This window comes from Arvicola amphibius, chromosome 10 (assembly GCF_903992535.2).
Source record: "Arvicola amphibius chromosome 10, mArvAmp1.2, whole genome shotgun sequence".
Taxonomy (NCBI): Eukaryota; Metazoa; Chordata; class Mammalia; order Rodentia; family Cricetidae; genus Arvicola; species Arvicola amphibius.
Window position 1 is genome coordinate 82,618,996 of NC_052056.1, and position 24,953 is coordinate 82,643,948.

General features: G+C 51.4%; 1 protein-coding gene across 1 annotated transcript in view; it reads right to left on the bottom strand.

Moving 5' to 3' along the window:
• Positions 1-24,953, bottom strand: part of Rilpl1 (Rab interacting lysosomal protein like 1) — a 34,671-nt gene that overhangs the window by 5,209 nt on the left and 4,509 nt on the right. The window contains exons 2-6 of the mRNA XM_038346601.1: positions 21,109-21,259; positions 15,418-15,536; positions 14,464-14,685; positions 5,713-5,891; positions 3,682-3,774 (exon numbers count right to left, since the gene is read on the bottom strand). Coding sequence (XP_038202529.1) covers positions 3,682-3,774; positions 5,713-5,891; positions 14,464-14,685; positions 15,418-15,536; positions 21,109-21,259 — 764 coding nt within the window. The remainder of the gene's footprint in view (positions 1-3,681; positions 3,775-5,712; positions 5,892-14,463; positions 14,686-15,417; positions 15,537-21,108; positions 21,260-24,953) is intronic.

A 24,953-nucleotide genomic window follows, 5' to 3' on the forward strand; every position in this document is an offset into this window, starting at 1 on the left:
TGAAGTTGCTAACTCCTAGCATTTCATGGGCGGCTTCGAAGAAACTATTCCTGGCTGAGGAGGGGTGTGGGGGTAGAAGGCCAGAAACAGGACACATTGTCGTCCTTACTGCTGCAGACAGAGGCGGAACATACTCCAAGGCCAGGCTTTCCGGTCCCTGAGGCCAGCTGCTGCCTTCCTGTCCCCCTCCAGACTCCCCCCACCAAGCTGTGCCCAGTGGAAAGCCATCCTGTGTATGTGCGGCATGGACTCTGAAGTGGGGACCACACAAAAGGGACACGTGTTTAGGGTTTGCTGGGGACAAGGCTGAAGTCACTTGAGGCTCCCTTGTGACCTCCATGGGCTGTGCCAACCTGCCCTCTCAGGCCAGTGGCCTCACAGTCACAAGCTATTCTTGGACCATCTTCAGGCTCACTGTTTTGACTGGCAGTGGGAGGTTCTGGTTGCCTTGTTGTGCCCAGCCCAGAAATGTCAATTCTGACGTCTTGGACTCAGGGTGCATTTGAGAGATAAGCGGACCTGGGCAGCCAGCCACTAGCTGGGGCATGAGGATGTGAGAGAGGAAGGAGAGGTGAGGGGGTGTCGTAATGGACAAAAGACCTAGTTTAGGGTCTGGAGAGATGGCTCAGAGGTTAAGAGCACTGGCTGCTCTTCCAGAGGTCCTGAGTTCAATTCCCAGCAACCACATGGTGGCTCACAACCATCTGTATTGAGATCTGCCACCCTTTTCTGGCCTGCAGGCATACATGGAGGCAGAATGTTGTATACATAATAAATAAATCTAAAAAAAAGACCTAGTTTAGAAGCCCAGCTTTGAGTCTTCCCAATCACACAGATTTGAATCAAGTCTGTGACATCCCTGGGCCTCAGTTTCCTCATCTGAGAAATGGGGATAACTGTACCAGTTCCATGACTCTGACCATACTCAAGAGTGGACTCCCTTCAACTAAGCCTGGTGGTTTTTTATTAGCTGCTGGGTGACAGAGGTGGGCTGGTATCAGGGGCCCACAGCCGCAGGTCAAACACAGTCCAAAGGAGAGGACGAAGGGGACAGAAGCCACAATATGGAGAAGAAGGGCTCTAGGAGAGCCTGCCAATGAAAACTGTCATAGACCACAGGGGACAAAAGCCACCAGTGTTGTCCCTGTGCTGGTCAAAAGCCCTTTGTGCCTGACAGCCGCTCCTGTCACCCCCCAGAAATCTGGCTGCAAAGGGCTGGCCACCTGCGCAGCATGAACAGGAAGTACGCTCCTGCTCTGTCTTCTCTGTCTTCGCTCCTGTCTCTCTGGAGCGGACAACCCTGGCAGGCCTAGAACACCAGGTGTTGCCAAGCAACCTGAGGCACAGCTAAAGGGGAGAGGGACATAGGGAACGGAGCCACCTCGGAGAGTGCGGTAGATGCTGTGGCCTGGTCATATGCTGAATCAGGATCATGATAATCTAGATTTTACCCAGCTTGAAAATGGAAAAAACAACTTAAAAGAACTATTTGTGCTGGGCAGTGGTGGTGCGCTCCTTTAGTCCCAGCACTCAGAAAGGCAGAGATTTAAGTTCCAGGCCAGCCTGGTCTACAGAGCTAGTTCCAGGACAGCCAGGGCTCCACAGAGAAACCCTGTCTCAGGGGAAAAAATTGTGTGTCTCTGCGTGTGAGTGTATGATGTGAGTGGTATGTTTATGCGTCAGAAAACTGATTTTGGGGAGTCAGTTCTTTTGTCCATTTTATGTGGGTTCTGGGGGGACTGAACTTAGGTCCTCAGGCTTGTGTTTTAACTGCTAAACCACCTCACCAGCCTCAAGTTCACCGTCACCCCCTTCACCTTCTGCGTGTTTCATGTGCTTAGACCTCACAACGGACCACACGCCACCTGCCTTTCCATTTTCTCTACAGTGTCAGAGAGAAGAAAACGGAATCCTGTTTCTGTTGTTCTGGCTTCTTTTCAGGCATGGTCCCCAGTCTGAAGTCTAGGTGTCTCTCTAACTAGAGGCGGACCTACCCCAGCCTCCCGAGTGCTGGAGTTACATATGGGAGCTTCCCCACCTAGTGAGAGCAGAATCCATGGCTGAGGGTGGCTGTCCCACTCAAGTCCAGGGTCTGCACTTACAGGAGCATGGGGAGGGACGGAGCCCTGGCACAGGGAGCCAGGAGCCAGCCAAGCCCGATGCTGGACCAGGGTGGAGAGCCTGCACTTAGGACGATTTCTTCTGTGCAGTTATCTGAGTGGAGCTTTGATAGCAGATAGAAGGGTCAAAACAGTGCTGGAACTTCCTGGGAGCCTTTGGATCCTGTTCCTTACAAGTATTTATATCTCTTAGAAGAACTCCTAAACCTAGCAGGGGTGTAGGGCAGGCTGGCCCACTCAGAGGGGCACTGCTGTCTACAGCAGCGCTGCAGGAAGCTACCTCGCTGTCGGAGGGCCCAGTGTGAGCGGGATGCAACCTGCCAAGGGAGTGGGCCCCATCACACAAACCAGCCCACATTCCGTCTGCTCAGAACTAGCCAACAATTCCCAGCATGGTCACTGAGTTTAAAGGGTAGGATGTATGGGTAGCGCCCACTTTCTCCCCCACCCCCAGGCTGCCTGCTCTTTCAAAGCTTCTATTGGGTTTGGGGAGAGGCCCTAGGCCTCTTCTGTAAGAATAGCCAAAACCAGGTCCGGGGAGCCCCTTTAGGTCTATCCAGACACTCGATGTGGGTCTGCAGCAGGCTTGAATACAGTCCTCCGAGGCTGAGCTATCTCAGCTGGGCTCTGCCTCTTACTGGCCACAGTCAGTTGTCTCAAGGGTCCCCTAACAACAACAGTCTTCTACATATTAGCACCAGGGTGAGGCCCTCACAAGGCCATCTGAGGAACAGGTCTTGGCTTGCAGCAGGCTCTTGACGGGTGCAAGATGGCACCTGACAAGGCCAGATAAAAACTCAGTCCTTCCTCTGACAGGTTTCAGGGCCTGCAAATCTTCTCAATTGGACACCATTCCATTATCCTCTGTTCTTTTCCAAGGAAAATGTTGGCAAACTAATATGAGAACCAAGAATATCCACAAGGCCAAGCACTCCTGGAGGGGCCAAGGTCTAGTGGATCACAGAGCTACACGCGACCTTCTGTACATGTCTCATAGCAACCAGGGCCTAAGTCTGAATGTATGCTGGACCAACATACACATAATAGTTTACAGGATTTATCATCACGAAATCCGACAGGGGGTAGACCTAGGCTACTCTGGACTTTATTTTTAAGTATCTTATGTAGCCTAGTTTGGTCTTGGCTACTTACTATGAAGCCAAGGATGACCTTGAACTTCTGGTCTTCTTGTCTCCACCTCCTGAATGCTGGGATTCAAGCATGAGGTCCTACACTTAGCTCCTTAAAGCTCTGAAAATGCCCGAGTCTCCGATCGCCCAACTTACTCACTGTATCAAACCCAGAGCCACATACCATGCACCTGTAACACCCAAGCAAGCTCCTGAGCACCAGTCACTGGTCCCCAAATCTCTGCCCTGTGATACCGAGAACTGGCGGTCCAGGCCAAGCAGGGGGAGAATCAAAACACGAAGGGCAAGCCCCAGTGGTGGGAGAAGCTGGTCTCAGTCCCAAGAGAAGGTGCCCAGACCTGGGATCAGAGGTCTTAGGAACGAGGACGAGCCATGTGTGACACGGCCCACGTGTGAGGCACAACACTTACAGTCGCTTGATCCCAGACTCCGGCTGGGGGGACGTTCTTGGGTGTATGATGGGCGGAGGCTGGGGTATTCGATTCTCCTCTTCTATTTCTTCACTGAAGGCATGAAATAGAGGAGTCAACACAATTCTGTGAGAACTGGAACCCTCCCAAAGTGGGTAGAATGCTTTGCTTTGTGCAAAATTTCTCAGTGGGGAGTAAGGTACTCGGAAAGATGACAACTGGGTTCTTTGCTGGCACACTTAGCTGGGGGTCTGAGTCTGGAGGGTAAGTCAGTAGTTCCTTTGGCCCCGGGGAGGTGTTTAAGGACAAGTACTAGGTCTTCCCTCTCTCCCTTCCTCTCTCTCTTCCCCCTCCTTTTGATGTGCATGTGTGTGTGTGCATGCGTGTGTGTGCACATGTGTGTGTGCACGTGCGTACGTGCGTGTGCACATGGGGGCCCCAGTTGACGGGGGATCATCCTCTAGCCCCTCACACCTTATTCTCGGAGGCAGGGTATCTCAATCAAGCCCAGAGCTCTCAGCTAGGCTGATCCTGCTAGCCATTGCTCTGGGGAGCTGCTGGAAAGACAGGTGGGTCGCACACTACGCCAGCAGGTACATGGCTTCTGGAGATCTGAGTGCTGAATTCACGCTTGGACCTCCGCCATCTCCAGCCCTCCATCTGTCCGTTTCTGGTTTTGATTTTCTAAGACAAGATCTCATGTCTTCTGGGTGGGCCTTGAACTTCACATGCAGCCGAAAATGAGGAAGACTTTCCCACCCTCTAGGTCAGTGGTTCTCAACCTTTCTAATGCCGTGACCCTTTAACACAGTTCCTCATGCTGTGGTGACCCCCAACCATAAAATTATTTCCGTTGCTACTGCACAACTATGATTTTGCTACGGCTGTGGATCATTATGTAAATACTCTTGGAGCTAGAGGCTCTAGTCCCCACCACCCTTATATTCTGGGATTTGAGGTATGTCCCAACCTATCCAAACCTTTGTTTTGAGACTGTGTCTTGTTATGTAGCCTAGACCAACCTCAAATTTGCCATCCTTCTGTCTCAGTCACCTGAGCACTAGGATAACAGATGTGCGCCAGCGCGCTCTATTTTCAGATGTCCAGCCAAACAGGGCCGCTCCCATCTCCTGTCACCACAAATGCTGCTGAATCTGTGCCTTGGTTTCTCCCACCTGCAGGAATCAGCTGACTCTCGACGGCGCCCACACCGTCAGCTAGAGCACCTGGTGGCCCTACTTTCCGTGCACCTAGCACACTGGTTATCCTCCCAGCTTTCCCTTTACCCAATGTTTATTTGCTTTATTATTCTTATTCTTTTCTGTTCGTTTTTTGAGACAGGGTTTCTCTGTGTAGCCTTGCTTTCCTGGAACTAGTTCTGTAGACCAAGCTGGCCTTGAACTCAGAGATCTGCCTGCCCCAGCCTCCTAAGTGCCAGGGTTAAAGGTGTGCTCCACAACTGCCTGGCTCCTGGCTTACTCTTATTCTTATTTGTCAGTGTGTGCGAGTGCAGGTGCCTGAGTCAAGACAGAAACAGATTTTTTTTTTTTTGAGCTGGAGTTACATACAGGTGGTTGTGAGTTGCCTGGTACAGATACCAGAAACCAGGAACTAAACCTGGATCCTCGGTCAGAGCAATCTCAGCCACTGAGTCATCTCCCCATCCCGTTTTATTTTTTGAGACTCGGTGTCTCACTGGTTCTAGGCTCAGTGATTTGGCCAGGCTGGTGGCCATCCTACACTAGGGACTCCCTTGTCTCCACCTCCCCTGGGCTGGGAAACAGGCGGGAACCGTGGCAAATGTCTGGGGACCTAAGTTCTGCTCCTCGTGCTTGCAATGTTAACTCTTCATTGATTGAGCCATCTATCGCCTCAACCCTCTGACAGACATTTGGCCACACACTTGGCAAGACGTGCAATGGCCTGCCGGGGGCTGTGTGACCTTTATGCCACCTATGTGCCTCTGCTGCACAAGTACCAATGTGTCTGGGTTTGGGGTGTGGCTGCTGAGGTTGGGGTAATTGCCCTCACCTCTTATAGTAGGCCAGCTCCTCTTGCAGCAGGAACACCTTAGACTTCAGCTCATTCCTCTCATGCAGTACGTCCCGCAGCTCCTGCAGTGTGAACCGAGGGCGGTTGGGGTCCTTGAGGTCCAGGGCGGCCTTCTCTGAGTCTGAGATGCACTCCTCCCCATCCAGCTGCAGCTGTATCTGAAGAAGGCAGAGGTGCGTTGTCAAGGCACTCCTGATGGTTCCCGCTCCACACCCTTCATATGCTAGAATTTCCCACCCCCCTCTGGTAGGCGTCCTGCTCAGGTCACTATTTTCGGTCTCTGGGCAGCAGCCTCCGCTTATCTTCCATAACGCTTCCCTTTGGAGGTGGAAGCCAGCCACCACCTGTTCGGCGAGCTCCTTCATCCCAGACTCCCACTCCACTCAGGATGCTATTACAAACGGGCAGAGGCGTGCCTCCTACCATGCCTCTGACGGCCACCCTCCACCATCTGTTGCCTTCTCCTCCAAGCTTCCCTCCCATTTTTTTACTTAGACCTCTGCTGATATGGTCAAGGTGCGTTGAAGAACAGCCTAGACTCATTCTTGCTACCATTTTCATTTAACGAGAAGTCAAGTCACTTCTGTGACAGACCCTCTGGTCAAATCCCTTCTTCCCCACGGGCTCCTGCCACCTTGCTGGAGCCTGCCAAGGGGATACAGCTGTCTGCAATGTAAGTCACACAGACTGAGCCCAGGATCGTCCTGCATCAGCTGACCTGCCTCAGCATACAACTTACCATGACACCTCGTGCCCGAGCCTGGTAGCCTTTCAAAGACATTGGTAAGACACATGAAATACAGAATTTACCATTTTAAAGTATGTTAGCTGTGTGTGGTGGTGCATGGCTCTAGTCTTGGCACATGGGTGGCTGGGGCAGGAAAGGTGCCTAGAGTTCAAGGCCACCCTGAGATATGCTGTGAATTTCAAGGCAATCTGAGCCACACAGTAAGTTTGAGGCCAGCCTGGGCTAAATAGAGACTTGAAACCAGCCTGGGATACAGTGTGATCTCCCCCCCCCCATAAAAAAAAACCTCTCATGCAGTGATACTACTTTATACCTCTAATTTCAGAACATTCTTATCATCCAAAGGCAATTCCCACACTCACTAAGCCACCACTCCCCCCTCTTTCTGTCTCAGCCCCTGCAGGAAGCCTGATCTCTGGTCTCTCCCAACCTGGACATTTCCCATAATGCACCTGCCTCTTCCAATCAACCTTGTATTTCTTCCACATTACAGCCTGTGTCAGAGATTCATCCCTATTAATGGCTGGGTAATAGTCTACAGACGGGAAGATGAGCATGGTGTCATCCTGCCATTGATGGGTATGTAGGTGGCTTCTCTTTGGATTGGGGTGTCCAATCCTGACGGGACACCTGTCTTCCATCCTTGAACTATGCCCAGGTCTGTGAACAGCTGTGGAGACTCTGTCTTTACCTTTCTGAGTTCTCCTTTCTATACCAAGGTGCTTCCCACAGTGGATGTGCCCTGTTTTGCATTCCCGCCAGCCACTCCAAGGGTCCCAGTTCTCCACAGTCCACACACTTGCTACTTTCTATTTACTTGTTTATTCACGATTATTGTACGTGTCTGTGAGTGTTTATAGAGTATATGGCAGTCAAAGGGCAACTTTAGGAAGTCAGTTTTTTCTTCTGACCATATCCAGGGTCCTGGGTATCAAACGCCAGTGGTGACTGCATGGCACCTTTACCTGCTGAGCCATCTGGCTAGCTGCCCTGGCTAGTTTGAGTCATCTGAAAGGAGGGAACTTCAACTGAGAAAGATCCTCCATAAGGTCCAGCTATAGGGCATTTTCTTAATTAGTGATTGATGTGGGTGGGGCCATCCCTGGGCAGGTGGTCCTGGGTTCTGTAAAAAAGTAGGCTGAGGCCGGACAGTGGTGGCACACGCTTTTAACCCAGCATTTGGGAGGCAGAGGCAGGTGGATCTCTGAGAGTTCAAGGCCACCCTGGTCTACAGACCTAGTTCCAGGACAGGCTCCAAAGCTACAGAGAAACCCTGCCTCTACAGAGAAAATAGAAAAGAAAAGGAAGGAGGGGAGGGGAAAGGGAAGAGAAAAGGGAAGGGAAAAGAGAAGGGAAAGGAAGGGGAAGGGAAGGGAGCGGTTTCCAGAGAGGTGCTCCCTCTGCGTGGGGTGCTGATGCATGTGTAGGAGTTTTCCACCAACTCTCAGCACCAGAGGCAAAGACATGAGAGGTTGCAATAGAGTCCCTAGGGCCACACAGAGTCCCCCACATTTGTTTAGACCCCTGCTGTGCCATAAAATCTACTGAATCAGCTGTCAACTGTTTTAAAATCTGGAGACCCAAATTCCAAATCCTCCTGCCTCTGCCTCCCTAGTGTTAGGTTTACATCATGCCCCAGAGAACCTAGTGATGTTTCTATTTTGCTTGTTTCTGTTTTGTTTTTGTTTTTCAAGATGGTTTCTTGCATAGCCCTGGCTGTCCTGGAACTTGCTTTGTAGAACAGGCTGGCCTAGAACTCACAGAGATCTGCCAACTAAGTCCTGGAAATAAAGTAATGTGCCCCCCCAACGCCCACAAACCCAGTTTGACACTCAGGGTCCCCCTGCTCCCCAGCAGTGACTGTGTTCAGTCAAGACACAGAAAGCTAGGGCTGGAGAGATGGCTCAGAGGTTAAGAGCACTGGTTGTTCTCCTAGAGGTCCTGGGTCCAATTCCCAGCACCCAACAGGGTGGCTCACAACTGTCTATAGCTGTAGTCCCATGGGATCGGACACCCTCTTCTGGTGTGCAAAGATACATGCAGACAAAACAGCCACACATGTTAAACAAATAAATAAATAAATATCCTATGGGAAAAAAATCATAGAGGTTCCTCTGGCCTCTTTTGAGGTAGTGAGCATTAATTCCCCTAGAGCTTAGATGAGTCTTAGCCAGGTGTGTGGCAGTTTTGCTTCTGAGTGTGGGGAGAACTGGGGTTCTGTAGGCCATGACTCCACCTGGTGAGCAGTCCTACAAGGCCCATCCCAGCTGGAAAGTTTGAAGCAATCCCTTTCAATACAGTCATCAAGCCAGTCAGAGGCCCTTCTAGGGTCATTCCACAAGGGACTGTAGGGTGGCTCAGGTTATCGCAGATAAACTCCTCCCTGGAGGCTCTCTGGGCACAGGTGCCAGGAGATGCCTGGAGGCCCCAGGTGCCGCATCACAGGTCTGGGCCTGTAGCCTGAGGCCTGGCCTCCTGGGAAGGCTCCCCTGTGGCATCAATGGAGCCCGGTGATCATAGCTCAAAGCCGCCAGGACCCAGGATCTAAACCGTGGCTCAATCCAGCTACCAGGCCCTTAGGGTGCTATGCGATTCTGCCTTCATTGTTGTGAGACAGTCTTCCTATGTAGCCCAGGCTGGCCTCAAACTAGAAATGTAGCTGAGGATAGACTCGAACACAGTCCATCATCAAGGGCTGGGACTTCAGGGCATGCACCACCATGCCTGACCATTGTACACTTTCTTATCTGAAGACCTGCTTCCTAGAAATTAACTGCATGCCACTCACGGTGGTTTATTTTGCAAGGCTGCCAGAGCTGGAGCCCACGCCCTGGGACAGTTCTCTTCCCTGGATGCTGAAAACGGCCGAATGGGATGGTTCATGGATTATACCTCTCAGAGCCTTATGTAAAAGTCCACCTCAGTGTGAAAGGTAGGTTTGGAGTTTAGGGCCAGCCTGGGCTATGTTGTGAGACCTACCTCAATAACACCACGTAAGAACTCAGTATACAGCTCAGCGGGGAGAGCGACTGCCCGACATTCACCAGGCCCCTGGGTCCAACGCCCCTGGCTCTGCATAAACCTGGTATGGTTTACACACTAGAATCCCGGCACTGGAGAGGCAGAGGCAAGAGGATCATGATTTCTGGGTTATCCTTGGATACTGACCAGCTTAGGCCACATGAAACCTTGTCCCAAAACAAAAACAGAAAACAATAAAAGAAAAAGAACAGAGAAAGAAAGGAGCAGACTGGGTAAACTAGAGAGAAAACCAGGCTCCATGGGAAATAACAAGAATGGCTTCCTTGGCCGGGCATGGTGGTGCACACCTTTGGTCCTATCCCTCGGGAGGCAGAGGCAGAGGCAGAAGGATCTCTATGAGTTCAAGGACAGCCTGGTCTACATAGTGAGTTTCAGGACAGCTACAGACTATGTGGAGAAACCCAGTCTCACAAAACCAGGAAAACCAAAAAGAGCTCCCCTCTCCAGCTGCAAGTTCCTTTATAGCTCCCACCTCCCTCCTCCAGCCCCGCCCTAGGGCTGAACTGTACCCAGCCACAGGCAGCATTTTCCAGCCTGCTTCCTGGCTGTTCCCTGCCTGGAACAGCTTGCTCAACATTCCACTGGAAATCTCCCCACCCGACCTGTCCCTATCTCCCCTCCTCCCGGTGCAGGGGCAACACTCGGCATGAATGCTTCTGAGAACTTTCTGGATGTGTGAGAGCCAGCCATCCATGCCTCTCCACGCCACTGTCCCCCTCCCCCAACAACCACATTTCTCTACCTGGGCTTCATAAGACCCTGAACCACGGGGTCAGGGCTGTCCCCTCATCTGCCAGAAGCCCCGGGGTCCCATGTAACCCTGCTGCCCTCCTGTTTTATTGAGATGCACTCTGGACGTCACACAACCCGGAAGCCATGCAGGCAGTGCGATCAGATGTGGGCAGCCTTCATTTCCCCCCTCACTTTTTTCTACATTTTTATTCGTATGCACACACAGAGCCAGACACTGACATCAAGTGGCTTCATCAATCGTGCTCTATTTAATCTGTTTAGCGCAGCAACTGTGCCAGACTGGCTGGCTCTGGATGCCCGGAGCCACCGTGCCAGGGCTACAGGCATAAGCTCCACCTGGCTTTTTGTATGTTGGTGCTGGGGCTCCAAATTCAGGCCTCCAAGCTCAGGTCCTCGAGTCTGCATGGCAAGCACTTTATCGACAGCCATCTCCCCGCCCTTCTCCCTGTTTCTTCTCTACTCCTCAGCTGCCAGAACGGAAGGTAAAACCAGCTTGTGCAGCCAGTTGGTGCAAGATGTCCCTGTCCTCCTTAAGCGAGAGACCTGGAGCAGAGCTGGGAATCACATGGTCCTTAGGGTGGTGCCTTCGGGTACCCAGGCTTAGACCAGCCCTGCTTGGTCAGACGGAAAGAGGCCTGAGTTCCTGGAGCAAGACTGCAGGATGGGTACCCCCTGTTGTGGCCTAGTGGCTGGCTTGGGCATGCATCTCCCTGATGTGGATCTGGCCCAGCCTTTTATTTCAGACCTGTATTATTGCAAAGTCATTGGTGCCTGCCATAGGTCACTCCCCCTTCATACTGTCCTCCATAAAATTCCAGTGCTCATCACACCTGCAGAGGCCATGTCAAGGGACCCCCCGACGCATTTCTGCTGCAGCTCAGAGACTGCATGGCAGCCACAGCTCCCTCGCACTCCAGAGGACAGCTGCAATCCCAGCCTACCCACCAACACCTCTGTATCCCCTCAGTCTTCAGGGTTCCACTTGGTACCCAGCTGGTTTGTGAACCCCTCTACAGCAGCCAGGGACCCAGAAGGGCACAGTACCTATCTGTAGGCCTCTTCTCACAGGGCTGACTCAGCGAGGAGCCAGTCTGAAGACTTCTGCTGGGACTCTTGGGGAAGAGGCTCGCTGAGCAAGTTACTATCAGGGACCATGTCGTAACCAGAGCCCACCCAAGAAAGGATACAACTTAAGAAGCAACAAAACCAAAAAGGCCTGAGTCAGAATTCCTACTACCTTTCGTTCTCTGAGCCCCTGGAACCGCTCTACCTGAAGCTGTCTGACCTTCAAGCTCCAGTCACAGACAACACGTGTACCTCTCTCTCTCCTTCAACACGTAACTTGACTTCATGACAAATCAGGTCCTAACCCTGTCCCTCTAAAGATGACTTCTTCCTTATTCTCTCCCCAGATTCTAGTCCTTCAGAAGCAGCTGGTCCAGATGCATCAGCTGTTGGCTAGGCACAGACCTCTCAGGCTGGAACTCAGCTGCCTGTAAGTTCATCTCCTTTGCAAGGTGACTAACAAGGCCACTGGGGACTCGGTCTCACTTGCTACCTACAGATACTCCCGCAGCTCTTCCCTGACCCTCTCCTCCCTCCGCCAGCCACAGGAAAGTTGCACCTTGGAAGCTCTGTCAGCTGCTGGCATTATAGGCCCATCTTGGGGGCTGTAAGCCCCGCCTGGGTTTATCTGTGTCAGACCCACTGCACCCACCACCTCCTGGCCCTAGGCCTCCTGAAGGCTCCATCCATGGACAAGGAGGCCTCCGGCACTCGCTGCATGCCTCTGCCTTCTTGTTTGCATCTTCAGGGTATGCGAAACTCACAACCCATGCGGCCTTTAGCCACTCTGAGGTGGGACTTAGTGTCACCCCACAGTCAGTTCTGAGAGGGCCTGGGTACTTCTTAGCAGCCCCAGCAGGTGAATGTCCTCGGCTTTGCCACCGGGCCTCCTGTTCACCTTCCCCCTTCCCTGTCACAGGCTGCCTCAGGAGTCACCTCTCAAGTGTAGGTTTTGCTGGAAGCCTTGATCACCAGCTCTTCCTGAGAGACAAGTGAGGACAATGTCTCACTGCCGGGACAGTCTCTCCTCTCCAGGGTGGCTATGCTGGGGCTCAGTCCTTTCCTTCCCTTCTTTTCTTTCTTTCTGTAACTGGGTTTCTCTTATGTAGTCCTGCCTGTCCTGGAACTCGCTCTGTGACCAGGCTGGCCTCGAACTCACAGAGTACTGCCTGCCTCTGCCTCCCAAGTGCTAGGATTAAAGGTGTGTGCCACCATTTCCCGGCTAGTCCTTCCCTTCTATATGATGTCAAAAACTCCTGGGACTCCCCCCCAATACCCCTCGCACCTGTCAACCTCTCAGATGCACACAAACTCCTCTCCCGTAGGAGCCTGCAGGCCTGGCCCCAACTTCCACCCGGACCGCTGGACAGCCCCTCACTGCCCTTCACTGCACACCAGCCACCTTCACGGTGATGCCTCCTTGTCCCTGAGGCTCCTCCCGCCACAGGGCCTTTGAACAGGTCATTCTTCCCGCCTGGAACTCATTCCCCCTCCTCCTCTATCCTTACTCCTGCCAATCACCTCCTGGAAAAGCCCCCTGAGCCCACCCCAGACAAACCTACACGGCAGAAGGAAGAAAATAACCTCCACAAAAGTGACCTCCATACGCTGTGGCACATGTGCACGCACACACACAATAAATAAATGTTAAAATCATCTACATGTAATTCACATACCACAATAGCTACCCTTCAAAGAATGAAGTTCAGGGAGTTTCAGCATATGTTTAGGTGTGCAACCACCACCACTTTCTAATTCCGGAACTTTTCCTTCCTCCCCAAAGAAGCCCTATGCCCATTAGCCGTTCACCACTGCCCTAGTCTCTACACCGCCCATCTACACTCTGGCCTGGATCTGCCTAATCCAGAATCTTAGAGACATCAGAGATACACAGCATGTGGCCTCCCGAGTCTGGCCTATTCTCACTCACGAAGACGACTTCAGGGTTCTTCTATGGGGTCGGGCGTGCTGTCTTGTGACTCAATCTTTTTCAGGGCTGAGTCATATTCCGTGGCATGGACTATGTATGGCCACATTTCCGTTCTCACTTCCTAATCAGGTATCTGTTCCATCTGTCAGACCCGATGAGTAACGCTACGGTGAACATCTGGGTCGTTTTTCTTCCTGGGTTTTATTTTTACCTTTGAGACAGGGTCTCACACAGCTCAGGTTAGGTTAGAATTTGATACACAGTCTAAGGCGATCTTAAATTTAAACTTTTTTTTTTTTTTGGTTTTTCGAGACAAGGTTTATCTGTAGCTTTGGAGCCTGTCCTGGAACTAGCTCTTGTAGACCAGGCTGGCCTCAAACTGAGATCTGCCTGCCTCTGCCTCCTGAGTGCTGGGATTATAGAAGTGCGCAACCACCGCCCAGCAAAACTTCTAGAGTCTTACGCTCCTGAGCGCTAGGATTCCAGGTATGAGCCACTGAGTCAGCTTGCACATTTTTTTTTAATGTGTATACGGGTGTTTAAATGTGCGCATGTGTACACATGGATTCAGGTTTTCAAGGAGGACAGAGAGAGCAACAGATGCCCTGGAGCTGGAGTTAGAAGCAGTTGTGAGCCTCCAAACGTGGGGGCTTAGGAGCTGAAATGGGGTCCTTTGAAAAAGCAGCATGTGCTCTTAACTGCTGAGTCATCTCTCCAGGCCCCTGTACAGGTTTTTACGTGGATACGTGTTCAGTTCTCTTGGGTATCCATCTAGAACTTCCAGTCCCTAAAAACACATGCTCCATGGGACAGAAGTCAGGGCTACGCAATCCTTACCATCCATCCTCTGTGCCTGCAACAGCCAACAGTCACTCGAATGGATGAATGAATGAATGAGTGAATGAATGATGAATGAAGCTCAGCGGCCATCACTGAACTGTGTGCCCTCTGGGATGCTGATGACCAGGGATTCAGGTCCAGCTCTGCCCATGCCCAATTGGTGTCCTCAGGCCAGGATCTCTCTGTCTCTCTCTCTGTCTCTGTCTCTGTCTCTCTCTCCCCCTCCCTCCCTCTTTCTCTCTTGGTGCCTCCCACCTTCTTAGATACAATGGGGAAAACAAGGCAGTTCTTCCTACATGGGGCCGGCCCACAACTCGGGTTCCTACACACCTCACACCAGCTTGCTGCTCACCTCGGCCTCCTCCTCCCCGTTCTGGCTGTACTCGCCCTGCAGCCTCTCCCTCAGCTTCCCGAGTTCTGCCCGCAGGCTGCCCATCTCCTGCTCCTTGGTCTGCAGATCTGCTTCAAGCTCCACCTTCTGCTCAATTAAGGCCTTCCCCTGGGCCTCCACCACTGTGACCCGGTGCCGAAGGTCATGGTTGATCTTCATTAGCCTCGTCTGCTGCTGCTGCAGCTGTAGAGAGAAAGAGGCATTTAGTGAGGCTGTCACAGATGACAGGACACCACGGACGGCAGAACACCACGGACAACAGGAAACCACGGATGGCAGGAAATCACGGACAACAGGAAACCACGGACGACAGGACACCACGGAAGACAGGAAACCACGGACGACAGGAAACCACGGACAACAGAAAACCACGGACGACAGGAAACCACGGGCGACAGGACACCACGGATGACAGGAAACCACGGACGGCGGGAAACCACGGACGACAGGAAATCATGGACGACAGGAAACCATGGACAACGGGAAATCATGGACGACAGTAACCCACGGATGACAGTAACCCAGACTGTGTACAGCACAAAGGAAACCCTCTTTGAGTAGAACATGTACATTATAAACACCTTTCTAATTTGTTTCTATTTTTATGACTGTTGACAAGGGTGATACACATGTGGGCTTCTTTTTCAGATCTATTTATTTTTATACGGCTATGTGTTTTGCCTATGTGTACATCTGTGCGCCACACATGTGTCTAGTGCCTGTGAAGGCCAGAAGAAGGTGTCAGATCTCCTGAGACCGCAGTTACAGTTACGACCTGTCATGTGGGTGCTGGGAGCTGAGCTCTACTCCTCTGGAAGAGCAGCGGATGCTCTTACTGTCCAGCCATCTCTCCAGCCCCGCCCCCATGCCGCCATGAAGTAGGAAAGTGGGCTCAGATTGGCGTTGGTCACTTACAGCCTCGACGTCCTCATTCTTCAGGCCAAGCTCCCTGTCTTTGGCTCGGATCTCGTCCCTCTGCTTGTCCACCACTTCCTTCAGCCTCTTCATCACCTGCCGCTCCCGCTCTGACATGCCTGGGTGAAGGCGAGACTGGGAGGTGAGCCACCTCCCCCCAGCTTAAGCCCCCCATAGTGTCATACTGCAAGGGGGCCAGGGCTCTCCCCAAAGCCCCTCGTGTACCCCGCACACACCCTGGGGCTGCTCCTGCCTTCAGTCTTGCCCAGCACATTTCTACCTCACCATCTCTCCCTCTCTCTCTCCCCTCTTCCCTCTGACCTTGGGATCACTGCACACAAGACTCCTCTCGTTGGTCCCCTCTGCGTGATGGCTCTCCCCCCACCCAGAAACACTCCCACCCACTGCCTCACTTTCACAACACGTCCCCACACATCATGACAGACATGACCCTGCACCGTGATCTAGAGGTTAGCCTCCAAAGTTCACACTAACCCTGTAAGCCACGCTTGGCTGTGTGGCTCTGGTCTCTCTTCTGCCTGTGTTTCTAAATTCATAAAATGGGACGGGAGCAGTTGGAGAATGGGTGGAACCAACATGCACACAATACCACTAGGACAGCATTTGGTGGGTGGCCAGGACAGCAGCTTCCCGCCATGACCCCAGCAGACCATGGCTAAGGCAGGCGAGTACTAAGCAGCAGCCCTCCCACATATAAGGTGCCTTTTAGGCATTTGGTGAAGCAGGGTGTGGTGGTACACGCCTTTAGTCCAAGCACTCTGGAGGCAGAGGCAGGTAGATCTCTTGTGAGTTCAAGTCCAACCTGGTCTACAGAGCAAGTTCCAGGAGAGCCAAGACTAGTACACAGAAAAGCTCTGTCTTGAAGAAACAAACAAACAAAAAAAAAAAGCAAAAAAAGGGGGCTAGATGGAGCACTGTAGCTCTTGCAGAGGTCCCAGGTTCAGCTCCCTGCACCCACGTGGCGGCTCATAATCCTTACTCCAGTTCTAGGGATCCAATGATTCCTACTGACCGCCATAGCACCAGGCACACACAGGGTGTACACACAGGGTACACACATAGGGTGCACACACATACATGCAGGCAGACACACAAATAAAAGAAGCAACAAAAATGACTGCGTGGTCAGCTCTGCTTTGCTCCTGGTGACAAAGTCACTCTCTCAGAGCCTAGGGCCATTGGCAGATCCATGAGTCCTCTGCACCCCTTCTACCCTATGCTGGACACTCAATTCACAGCCCTGTGTGCGAACAGCTCTCAGACTAGACAGATTCCCAAAGAGATCCAGAGAGGGTTTCTATTTTGTTTTGCTTTCATTTTTCCGAAAGAATTTCTCTGTATAGCCCGGCTGTCCTGCCAATCCATCTATAGACCAGGCTGCCTTGAACCTCTGCCTCCCTGGTGCTGGGGTTAAAGGTGAGGACCACCACCCCCTGGCTACCACAGGGGATTTACTTATTTTTATTTTATGTGCATTGGTGTTTTCCCTGCATGTATGTCTGTGTGAGAGTATCAGATCTTGGAATTACAGACAGTTATAAGCTGCCATGTGGGTGCTAGGAATTGAACCTGGGTCCATCTAGAAGAGCAGCCAGTGCTCCTAACCGCTGAGCCACTTCTCTAGCCCCGAGAAGAAATTTTTTAACTGTAAGGCTTCTGTGGAGAGATATGAGACCTGAACACAGCACCTGCTGCTACTCAGAAATCCAGTGGCCCATGTAGGGATAGACCCTCTGAGTGCCCCTCCTCCTGCTAGCCTGCACAGAAATCTGACCCCTGCATGCATCTGAGAGCTACGGGAAATTATTGTAAGGTGTGTTTATGCCCAGGAGCATTTAACTGTGTAAAGATGCATTGCTTTTGTTTATGCTGCATTTGTTTAACTCTGTGAAGTTGTGATTTTTTTGCCTGTCTTAATACCCGATGGTCTAAAAAAGCTGACCGGCCAATAGCATGGCAGGAGACAGGCTAGACGAGGCTGGCGGGCAGGGAGAATAAATAGAAGGAGCAAGACCAGATGAAGGCAAGGAGAGAAAGAGAGGACGTCAGGGGTCAGCTACACTGCCGGCCACAGAGTCAGAGTGAAAGCAAGGTATGCGGAAGTAAGAAAAGGAGAAATTCCAGAGGCAAAAAATAATTTAAAGCTAAGGAAAACTGGCTAGAAACAAGTCAAAGTAAGGCTGGGCCTTTATAAGTAAAGGTCTCTCCATGTGTGCTTTATTTGGGAGCTGGGTAGTAGACCCCCCGCCCCAAAGAAGGTAAAAGAGTAAAAAGTAAAAACAAGATTTTGGTGTTCCAGCCGGGCGGTGGTGGCGCACGCCTTTAATCCCAGCACTCGGGAGGCAGAGGCAGGCGGATCTCTGAGTTCGAGACCAGCCTGGTCTACAAGAGCTAGATCCAGGACAGGCTCTAGAAACTACAGGGAAACCCTGTCTCGAAAAACCAAAAAAAAAAAAAAAAAAAAAAAAAAAAAAGATTTTGGTGTTCCAACGTGGAGCTAGAGTAAGAGAATTCACCTCAGTCCTCAGATGCCCCTTGGCCACGGCCCGGCCGTTACACTGTCACTCTTGACTGGGACTCAAGGTCACCAGCACCTGCCCTCTTTATCCCAGGACACTGCCTGCCCCATGCCTGTTCCTCTAGTAGGTGGGGAACACTTGGTCCCTGCTGTGTTCCCATGGTTTCCCCACAAAATAAAAATAACCCTGAAGGCAGCCTGGCATCTGCCTGCCTCTTTGCTAGGGTGGGGGCTGCGGGCTTAGAGAACACAGCCAGCTCCCCAGCTGGTCGCATGGAAGCCGGGCACACTCGATGCTCAGGGTATCGCCTGTATACACCTTCCGCTGGTCCACACGGGGACTGGGAAAGCTGCAAGGGCAGAGCTACACTCCCAGAGGGCAGAGGCCACAGGGAAAGCAACTAAGAGCTGCTGAGACCTCTGAGACTCCACTAGAGTGGGCAGCAGGGTTCCCAGATCACCCCAGAGGTCTCTGGGCGCATGGCAGGACTATCGTAGGCAAAAACCAAGATTATTTTTCCTAAATAAAATGATTACACCAACACCCGAAAAGTGTTCATAGAAGCCAAAAAGTGGCCACAACCTGAAAGTCGACCTGTGGAGGAATGACAGACAGACATGGTGTGTTGAGGGAATGGAACAGTATGCAGCTGTGGAAAGAGAAAGAGAAGCCACTGACATCGCACAAAGGCAGACAAACCTATGAGAGAGGTGCCACCACCGCTTTCTCCCTTCCAAACTGGGCAACAAAGGCACAGGACGGCCTGTGAGTCCGTCAAACGACATGGCAAGCCAGTGCTGCGGCCAGCAGTTACAGCTGTGGGTCTGGCCTCAGAGACCATCTCCTCACGGTAACGCTCCGGTTTCTAAGCCACCCAACACATGACCACAAAGGACACCCAGGAGAAGAGAATTCCAGACCTGGGCTCACTGTATATTTTTTGTTTTTCCTTCAGTCCTTATCAGTAAGGACTATTTCATTTGTTTTTAATTTTATTATATCTGTGTGTGTCATGTGTGTGCGAGTCTCCATGTGTATATCTCCGGGTGTGTGTGTGTGTGTGTGTGTGTGTGTGTGTGTGTGTGTACTTGTGGGGAGTCCAGAGGACAATGTACAAGAGTCCACTCTCTCCCTTCACCACGTGGAACCTGGGGGTTAAACCCATGCTGTCAGGCTTAGCCAAAAGCACTGTGACCACTGAGCCATCTCTCTGGCCCTTGTCTGTTCTTTGTAAAAAAAGGTTTTATTACTTTACATTTTTTTCAAGACAAGATTTCTCTGTGCAGCTCTGGCTGTCCTTGAACTCACTGTGTAGACCAGGCTGGCCTCGAACTCAGAGAGATCCTCCTGTTTCTGCCTCCCGAGGGCCCAGATTACAGGCGTGGCCACCACACCCGGTGTACGTTGTGCTTGGGATCCAACCTGGCACCTCGCGCATGCTAGGCAAAGACTCTAACAACTGAGCCACAGCCCAGCCCCAAACTTGATCCTCTCAAAGTTGTAACCCCAAATTCAAAGAGCCCCCATCCCAATCTACTCCTGTACATCAAACCAGAGGGTGGGGCTTCATGTGGGCAGCCGGGGGTTTGCTCAGGCTGAAAAGTCAGGCTACAGCCCGGTGTAGGAGTGCACTTCTTTAATCCCAGCACTCAGAAGGCAAAGTTTTATGAGTTGGAGGCTAGCCTAGTCTACATAGCAAGTGCCAGGAAGGCCAGGGTTGCACAGCGAGACCCTGTCTCAAAAATAAAACAAGTTGGGGGGGGGGTGCTGGAGAGATGGCTCAGAGATTAAGAGCACTGCCTGCTCTTCCAGAGGTCCTGAGTTCAATTCCCAGCAACCACATGGTGGCTCACAACCATCTGTAAGAAGACCTGGTGCCCTCGTCTGACCTGCACGAATACATGGAGGAAGACCCCTGTACACATAATTAATAAATAAATCTTCTAAAAAAAACAAGTTGGGCAGTGGTGGTGTACACCTTTAATCACAGCACTCGGGAGACAGAGGCAGGTGGATCTCTGGGAGTTCGTGGCCAGCCTGGTCTACAAGAGCTAGTTCCAGGACAGTCAGGGCTACATAGAGAAACTCTGTCTCAAACAAACAAGCAAGCATGCAAGCAAACAAACAAACAAAAACAAACTAATACAAAAGAAAGAAATCTGAGATTCGATTCCTCGGCCTCAGCTCCAGGAGGCAGGATCCCTTGTCAAGGGAAGGCTGCAGGCCAGACAGAGCAGGAGCTCACAAGGACCCAGACCCAACTCCACTGTCTAGTCTTGTTTGCCCAGCCCCAGAGAAGTTTATGGGACAGATAGCAATTGATTGCCTCCAGTGCCAATCAAACCAGAACTGCTGTCCCCACTTCCCTGCTAGTCACCTGTTCTGTGACCACAGCCTGAAATCTCTTTAAACCCAGAGAACAATCCCAGAGAACAATCTCCTCTGACCTTATTTCCAGCACCTCGGCCTTGACCATCTTCTCGTACCCTGGCCTTCTATGTTTCCCGCAAATACTCATGCCAGGGCCTTGGCACGTACCACTTGTTCATGGCACTAACGTGATGCAATGTGCCACTTCATTAAGGCTGAACTGTGACCATCCGACGACTGGACCCCAGGTTGCTACCCCATGCCCCCGTCTCAGATCTCACATAGTATCAGCTGCCATAAATCAAAATTAGACATCTATTTATTGATCATATATTTACTGTCGATGCCCTCTATGCTAAAACAAAGTTTCAAGTGCCCAGGGTCTGGCTTGTCCAGTGTGTCCCAGGGCCCAGAAGAACCACGTAGGAGGGCGGAAAACTGTGACAGCTAATTGAGATCACATCAACATCTGGACCTAAGTCATTCCTCTCTGAGACAGTCAAGATGCAAATTCACAGGCCAGGCGGTGGTGGCGCATGCCTTTAATCCCAGCACCCGGGAGGCAGAGGCAGGCGATCTCTGAGTTCGAGGCCAGCCTGGTCTACAAGAGCTAGATCCAGGACAGGCTCTAGAAACTACAGGGAAACCCTGTCTCGAAAAACAAACAACAACAACAAAAAAAAAGATGCAAATTCACCTGCCCACTGGTGCCAAAGGCTCCAAAACAGAGACAGCGGTCTCTGAGCAGTCATGGGGATCACTGGGAAGGGGTAGGGCTCACCTTCCTGCTTCTGGAACTCCTCCTCAGAGAAGCCCACATCCTTGTGGTTAAGGTTGGTCAACAACTGCTTATTTTCCTCTTGCAGCTGGGCAATCTGGGACAGGAGGTCCTGCGCCTCACCCCGCCACACATCCTCCACCAGCTCCAGCTCCTGTGGGGACGACAGCAAGGATCACAGAAGGATCAGAACCACCCAGGGTTTCACCTGCCCATCAGAGAACTATTCTGTTTCTGGTACTTGGAGCCACCCCATTACCCCAAGAGAGGCGGGTCTCCGGCAGGTGGCACACAGAGCCAGACATGGCCTCTTCTGTTCACGTGCGTGCTGAAGTCAGGAGGACCTGTCCAGGCCACACCTGTGTTCTTCAGCTGTGTGGACAAGCCATCCCCGGCTACAGAATCCTGACAATCCCCAGTCATTTTTTCAAGGTACAAAGAGGCAGCGCCAGAGTTCCTCTGCTCTCTGGGACAGCCTGAGCAGCTTGCAATAATCACTCAGAGCCTCGGTTTCCTCAGCTAGGGAACCAAAACTTCCAGGTTTAAAAGACAAGTAAGAGAGTTAGTGAGATTAGCCAGCTGTTCGTGTAGACTGTGGCAGAGGCAGAAAGACATCTTCCAGTTAAAGGTTAACCTGGACCATAAGCACATCCCAGAAAAACCTATGGTATTTCCAAAGGGACTGTGACAGTATCTCGGAGGTTAAAAGGGTGAACTGCCCTGGCAGAGGATGCAAGTTTGCTTCCCAATACCTTTTTATCCCCTTCACAGGCACCTTCATTCATGTGAATTTATTTTTATAGCCCCATACACCTGTGGGCCCAGCATTCAAGAAGAAGAGGCAGAACCAGGTGGTGGTGGTGCATTCCTTTAATCCCAGCACTTGGGAGCAGAAGCAGGTGGAACTCTATGTTTGAGGCTAGCATGGTCTACAGAGAGAAACCTTGTCTTGGGAAAAAAGGAGGAGAAGGAGGAAGAGGAGGAGGAGGAGAAGAAGGAAGAAGAGGAAGAAGAGGAAGAGGAAGAAGGAGGAAGAAGAGGAGGAGGAGGAGGAGGAAGAAAGAAAGAAAGAAAGAAAGAAAGAAAGCAAGCAAGCAACCCAGGAAAGAGAAGACAGGTCCACACCCACATGATCATGTATGCATACAGGTGCCTACAGCAGTGATTCTCAACCTTCCTAATGCTGTGACCCTTTAATATAGTTCCTCATGTTGTTGTGACCCCCAAACATAACATTATTTCTGTGGCTATTTCATAACTGTAATTTTGCTACTGTTATGAATTATAAGGTAAATATGTGTGTTTTCTGGTGGTCTTAGGCAACCCCTGTGAAAGGGTCATTTGACCTCCCCCAGGGTCATGACCCACAGGTTGAGAACTGTTGGTCTATAGCAATGTTGCAGAAGTCAGTCAGAGTTCACCAGTCCAGGAAGGCGTAAATAAAACCGACCTATCCCTACAACGGGCTATATCTGGACATAAAAAGGAAAGAAATGCAGCTAGCGCCATCCCCAGCTAAGAAGAGAAGCCAGGTAAAAAAAGGTCACAAAGTCCACGATGCCATTTCTATGAAATGTCCCAATGGACAAATCCACAGAGACAGAAGCAACCTGGGGCTTCTGGCCAGAGCTCTGAGAGGCACCAGGAGTGACGGTTAGCGTGCACAGGTTCCTCTTCGAAGGCAATGCAAACATCCTCAACTTTACGATGGTGCTGTCAGTAAACATGGAAGCAACCACTCGGAGGTGTGAATGAGGCTGGGGAGCAGCATGGCTGTGGCTCTGGATACAACCCAAGCTGAAGGACAGCAATGTGCATCCTGTCAACACAAGCTTGTTTGTTTGAGGTGCTGGGAATGGAGCTAAGGGCATCACACACACTAGACAAGTATTCTCCCATTGAACAACAGCCATAGCCCCTCACTGGGTGATTCTAGGCAGCTGTTCTACCACTGAGCCACACCCTAGCCCCTCACTGGGGATTCTAGGCAGGTGCTCTACCACTGACCACACCTCAGCCCCTCACTGGGGATTCTAGGCAGGTGCTCTACCACTGACCACACCCCAGCCCCTCACTGGGGGATTCAGGCAGGGGCTCTATACTGAGCCATGGCCCAGCCCCTCACTGGGGGATTCTAGGCAGCTGTTCTACCACTGACCACACCCCAGCCCCTCACTGGGGATTCTAGGCAGGTGCTCTACCACTGACCACACCCCAGCCACTCACTGGGGGATTCAGGCAGGGGCTCTATACTGAGCCATGGCCCAGCCCCTCACTGGGGGATTCAGGCAGGGACTCTACACGGAGTCACACCTGTAGGCCTCTTTTCAGACACGGTCTCACTAAGTTGTCCAAGCTGGTCTTGAACTCATTCTGTAGCATAGGCAGACCTTGTTTGATTCTCCTGCCTCAGTCTCCCCAGTGGCTGGGATTATAGGCTTGTACCACCAGGCCCAGATACACTAATCTAGGCTTGAACTCTGTTCCTATGACAAACAGCTGATCTTGGGCAGGTTCTTTAAACTTGGGGTGCCTAAGATGTTATAACAGTATGTCCCTTTGAGGACTGTGGGGGATGAAGGTGGTCAGCCGGATGAAAAGGTTGGTGCTGGGCACATAGAATGGCTCAAGTGGCTATCAGGAGTAACCAGCAGAGCAGATGGAACCATGGCCCCCACAAAGGCATCCTCGTGTTAGTCCCCAGAACCTATCAATGTTACCTTCTATAGCAAAAGGGATTTTGACCTCAAGAAGATCTGGTAGGGCTGGGCGGGGTGGCGCATGCCTTTAATCCCAGCACTTGGGAGGCAGAGGCAGGCAGATCTCTGTGAGTTCGAGGCCAGCCTGGTCTACAGAGCAAGTTCCAGGACAGGCTCCAATGCTACACAGAGAAACCCTGTCTAGAAAAACAAACAAACAAATAAATAAAAAAGTCAGCTGGGTTTATGTGATCATGTGATCACAGAGTCCTTGTGAAGGATCAGCAGGGGTCAGAGTGACAGAGACTGTGGCAGAGGTTAGCACCTGGAGGATGTTATCTGCTGGTTCTGAGGAGGAAGGAAGGGGCCGTGAACCACGGGATGCAGATATAAAAGCTGAAAAACAAAGAAATAGATTTCCCTAGAGCATCCTAAACCAGTGGAGCTTCCCTGACACCTTGACTTTATTTTTAAATATTATAGCTTTTGGTGCTGGGGACAGTGCCCAGGGCTCACACACCTGAAGCACCTAACCCAGCCCTTTGTGTGTTTTTTGAGACAGAGCATCACTAAGTTACCCTGGTTGGCTTAAAACTTGCCGTCCTCCTGCCTCAGCTGCCAAATGCAATACCAGGTCCAGCTGTTCAGTATAACCCATTTCTCGGCCATGGCTTCCAGAACATTACCCAGTCGGGCCCACATTGGTGTTTTTGGTATTACCCATGATTCCTTGCTCCACTGCCTCTTAGTGCACCCACTGCAGGAATTACCCAGGAAAACAACTCATTTGTCCTTCCTTGAGCCATTAGTGCAGCCTCAGGAGATGAATACAGATTTAGTCATAATCGGTTTTGCTTTTCCTCTCCTGTAGCCCAGGTTGGCCTCAAACTCCCTCTGTACACAAGGCTGACCTTGAAATCCTGATCCTCTTGCCTCCACTTCCCTAGCCTTGGGATTATAGACGTGCTTACCACGTCTGTTTTCTATGGTGCTGGGAATTGAACCCAGGCCCTCATGTATGCTAGGCAGGCACTCTGGCAGCTGGGCTACAGCCCAACCCTCTTTTTTCTCCTTTTCTTTCTTTTAAAGATTTATTTTTAATTATGTGTAGGTGTGTGTGTGCTTGTGGATATGGGCCTCCCCCCAAGA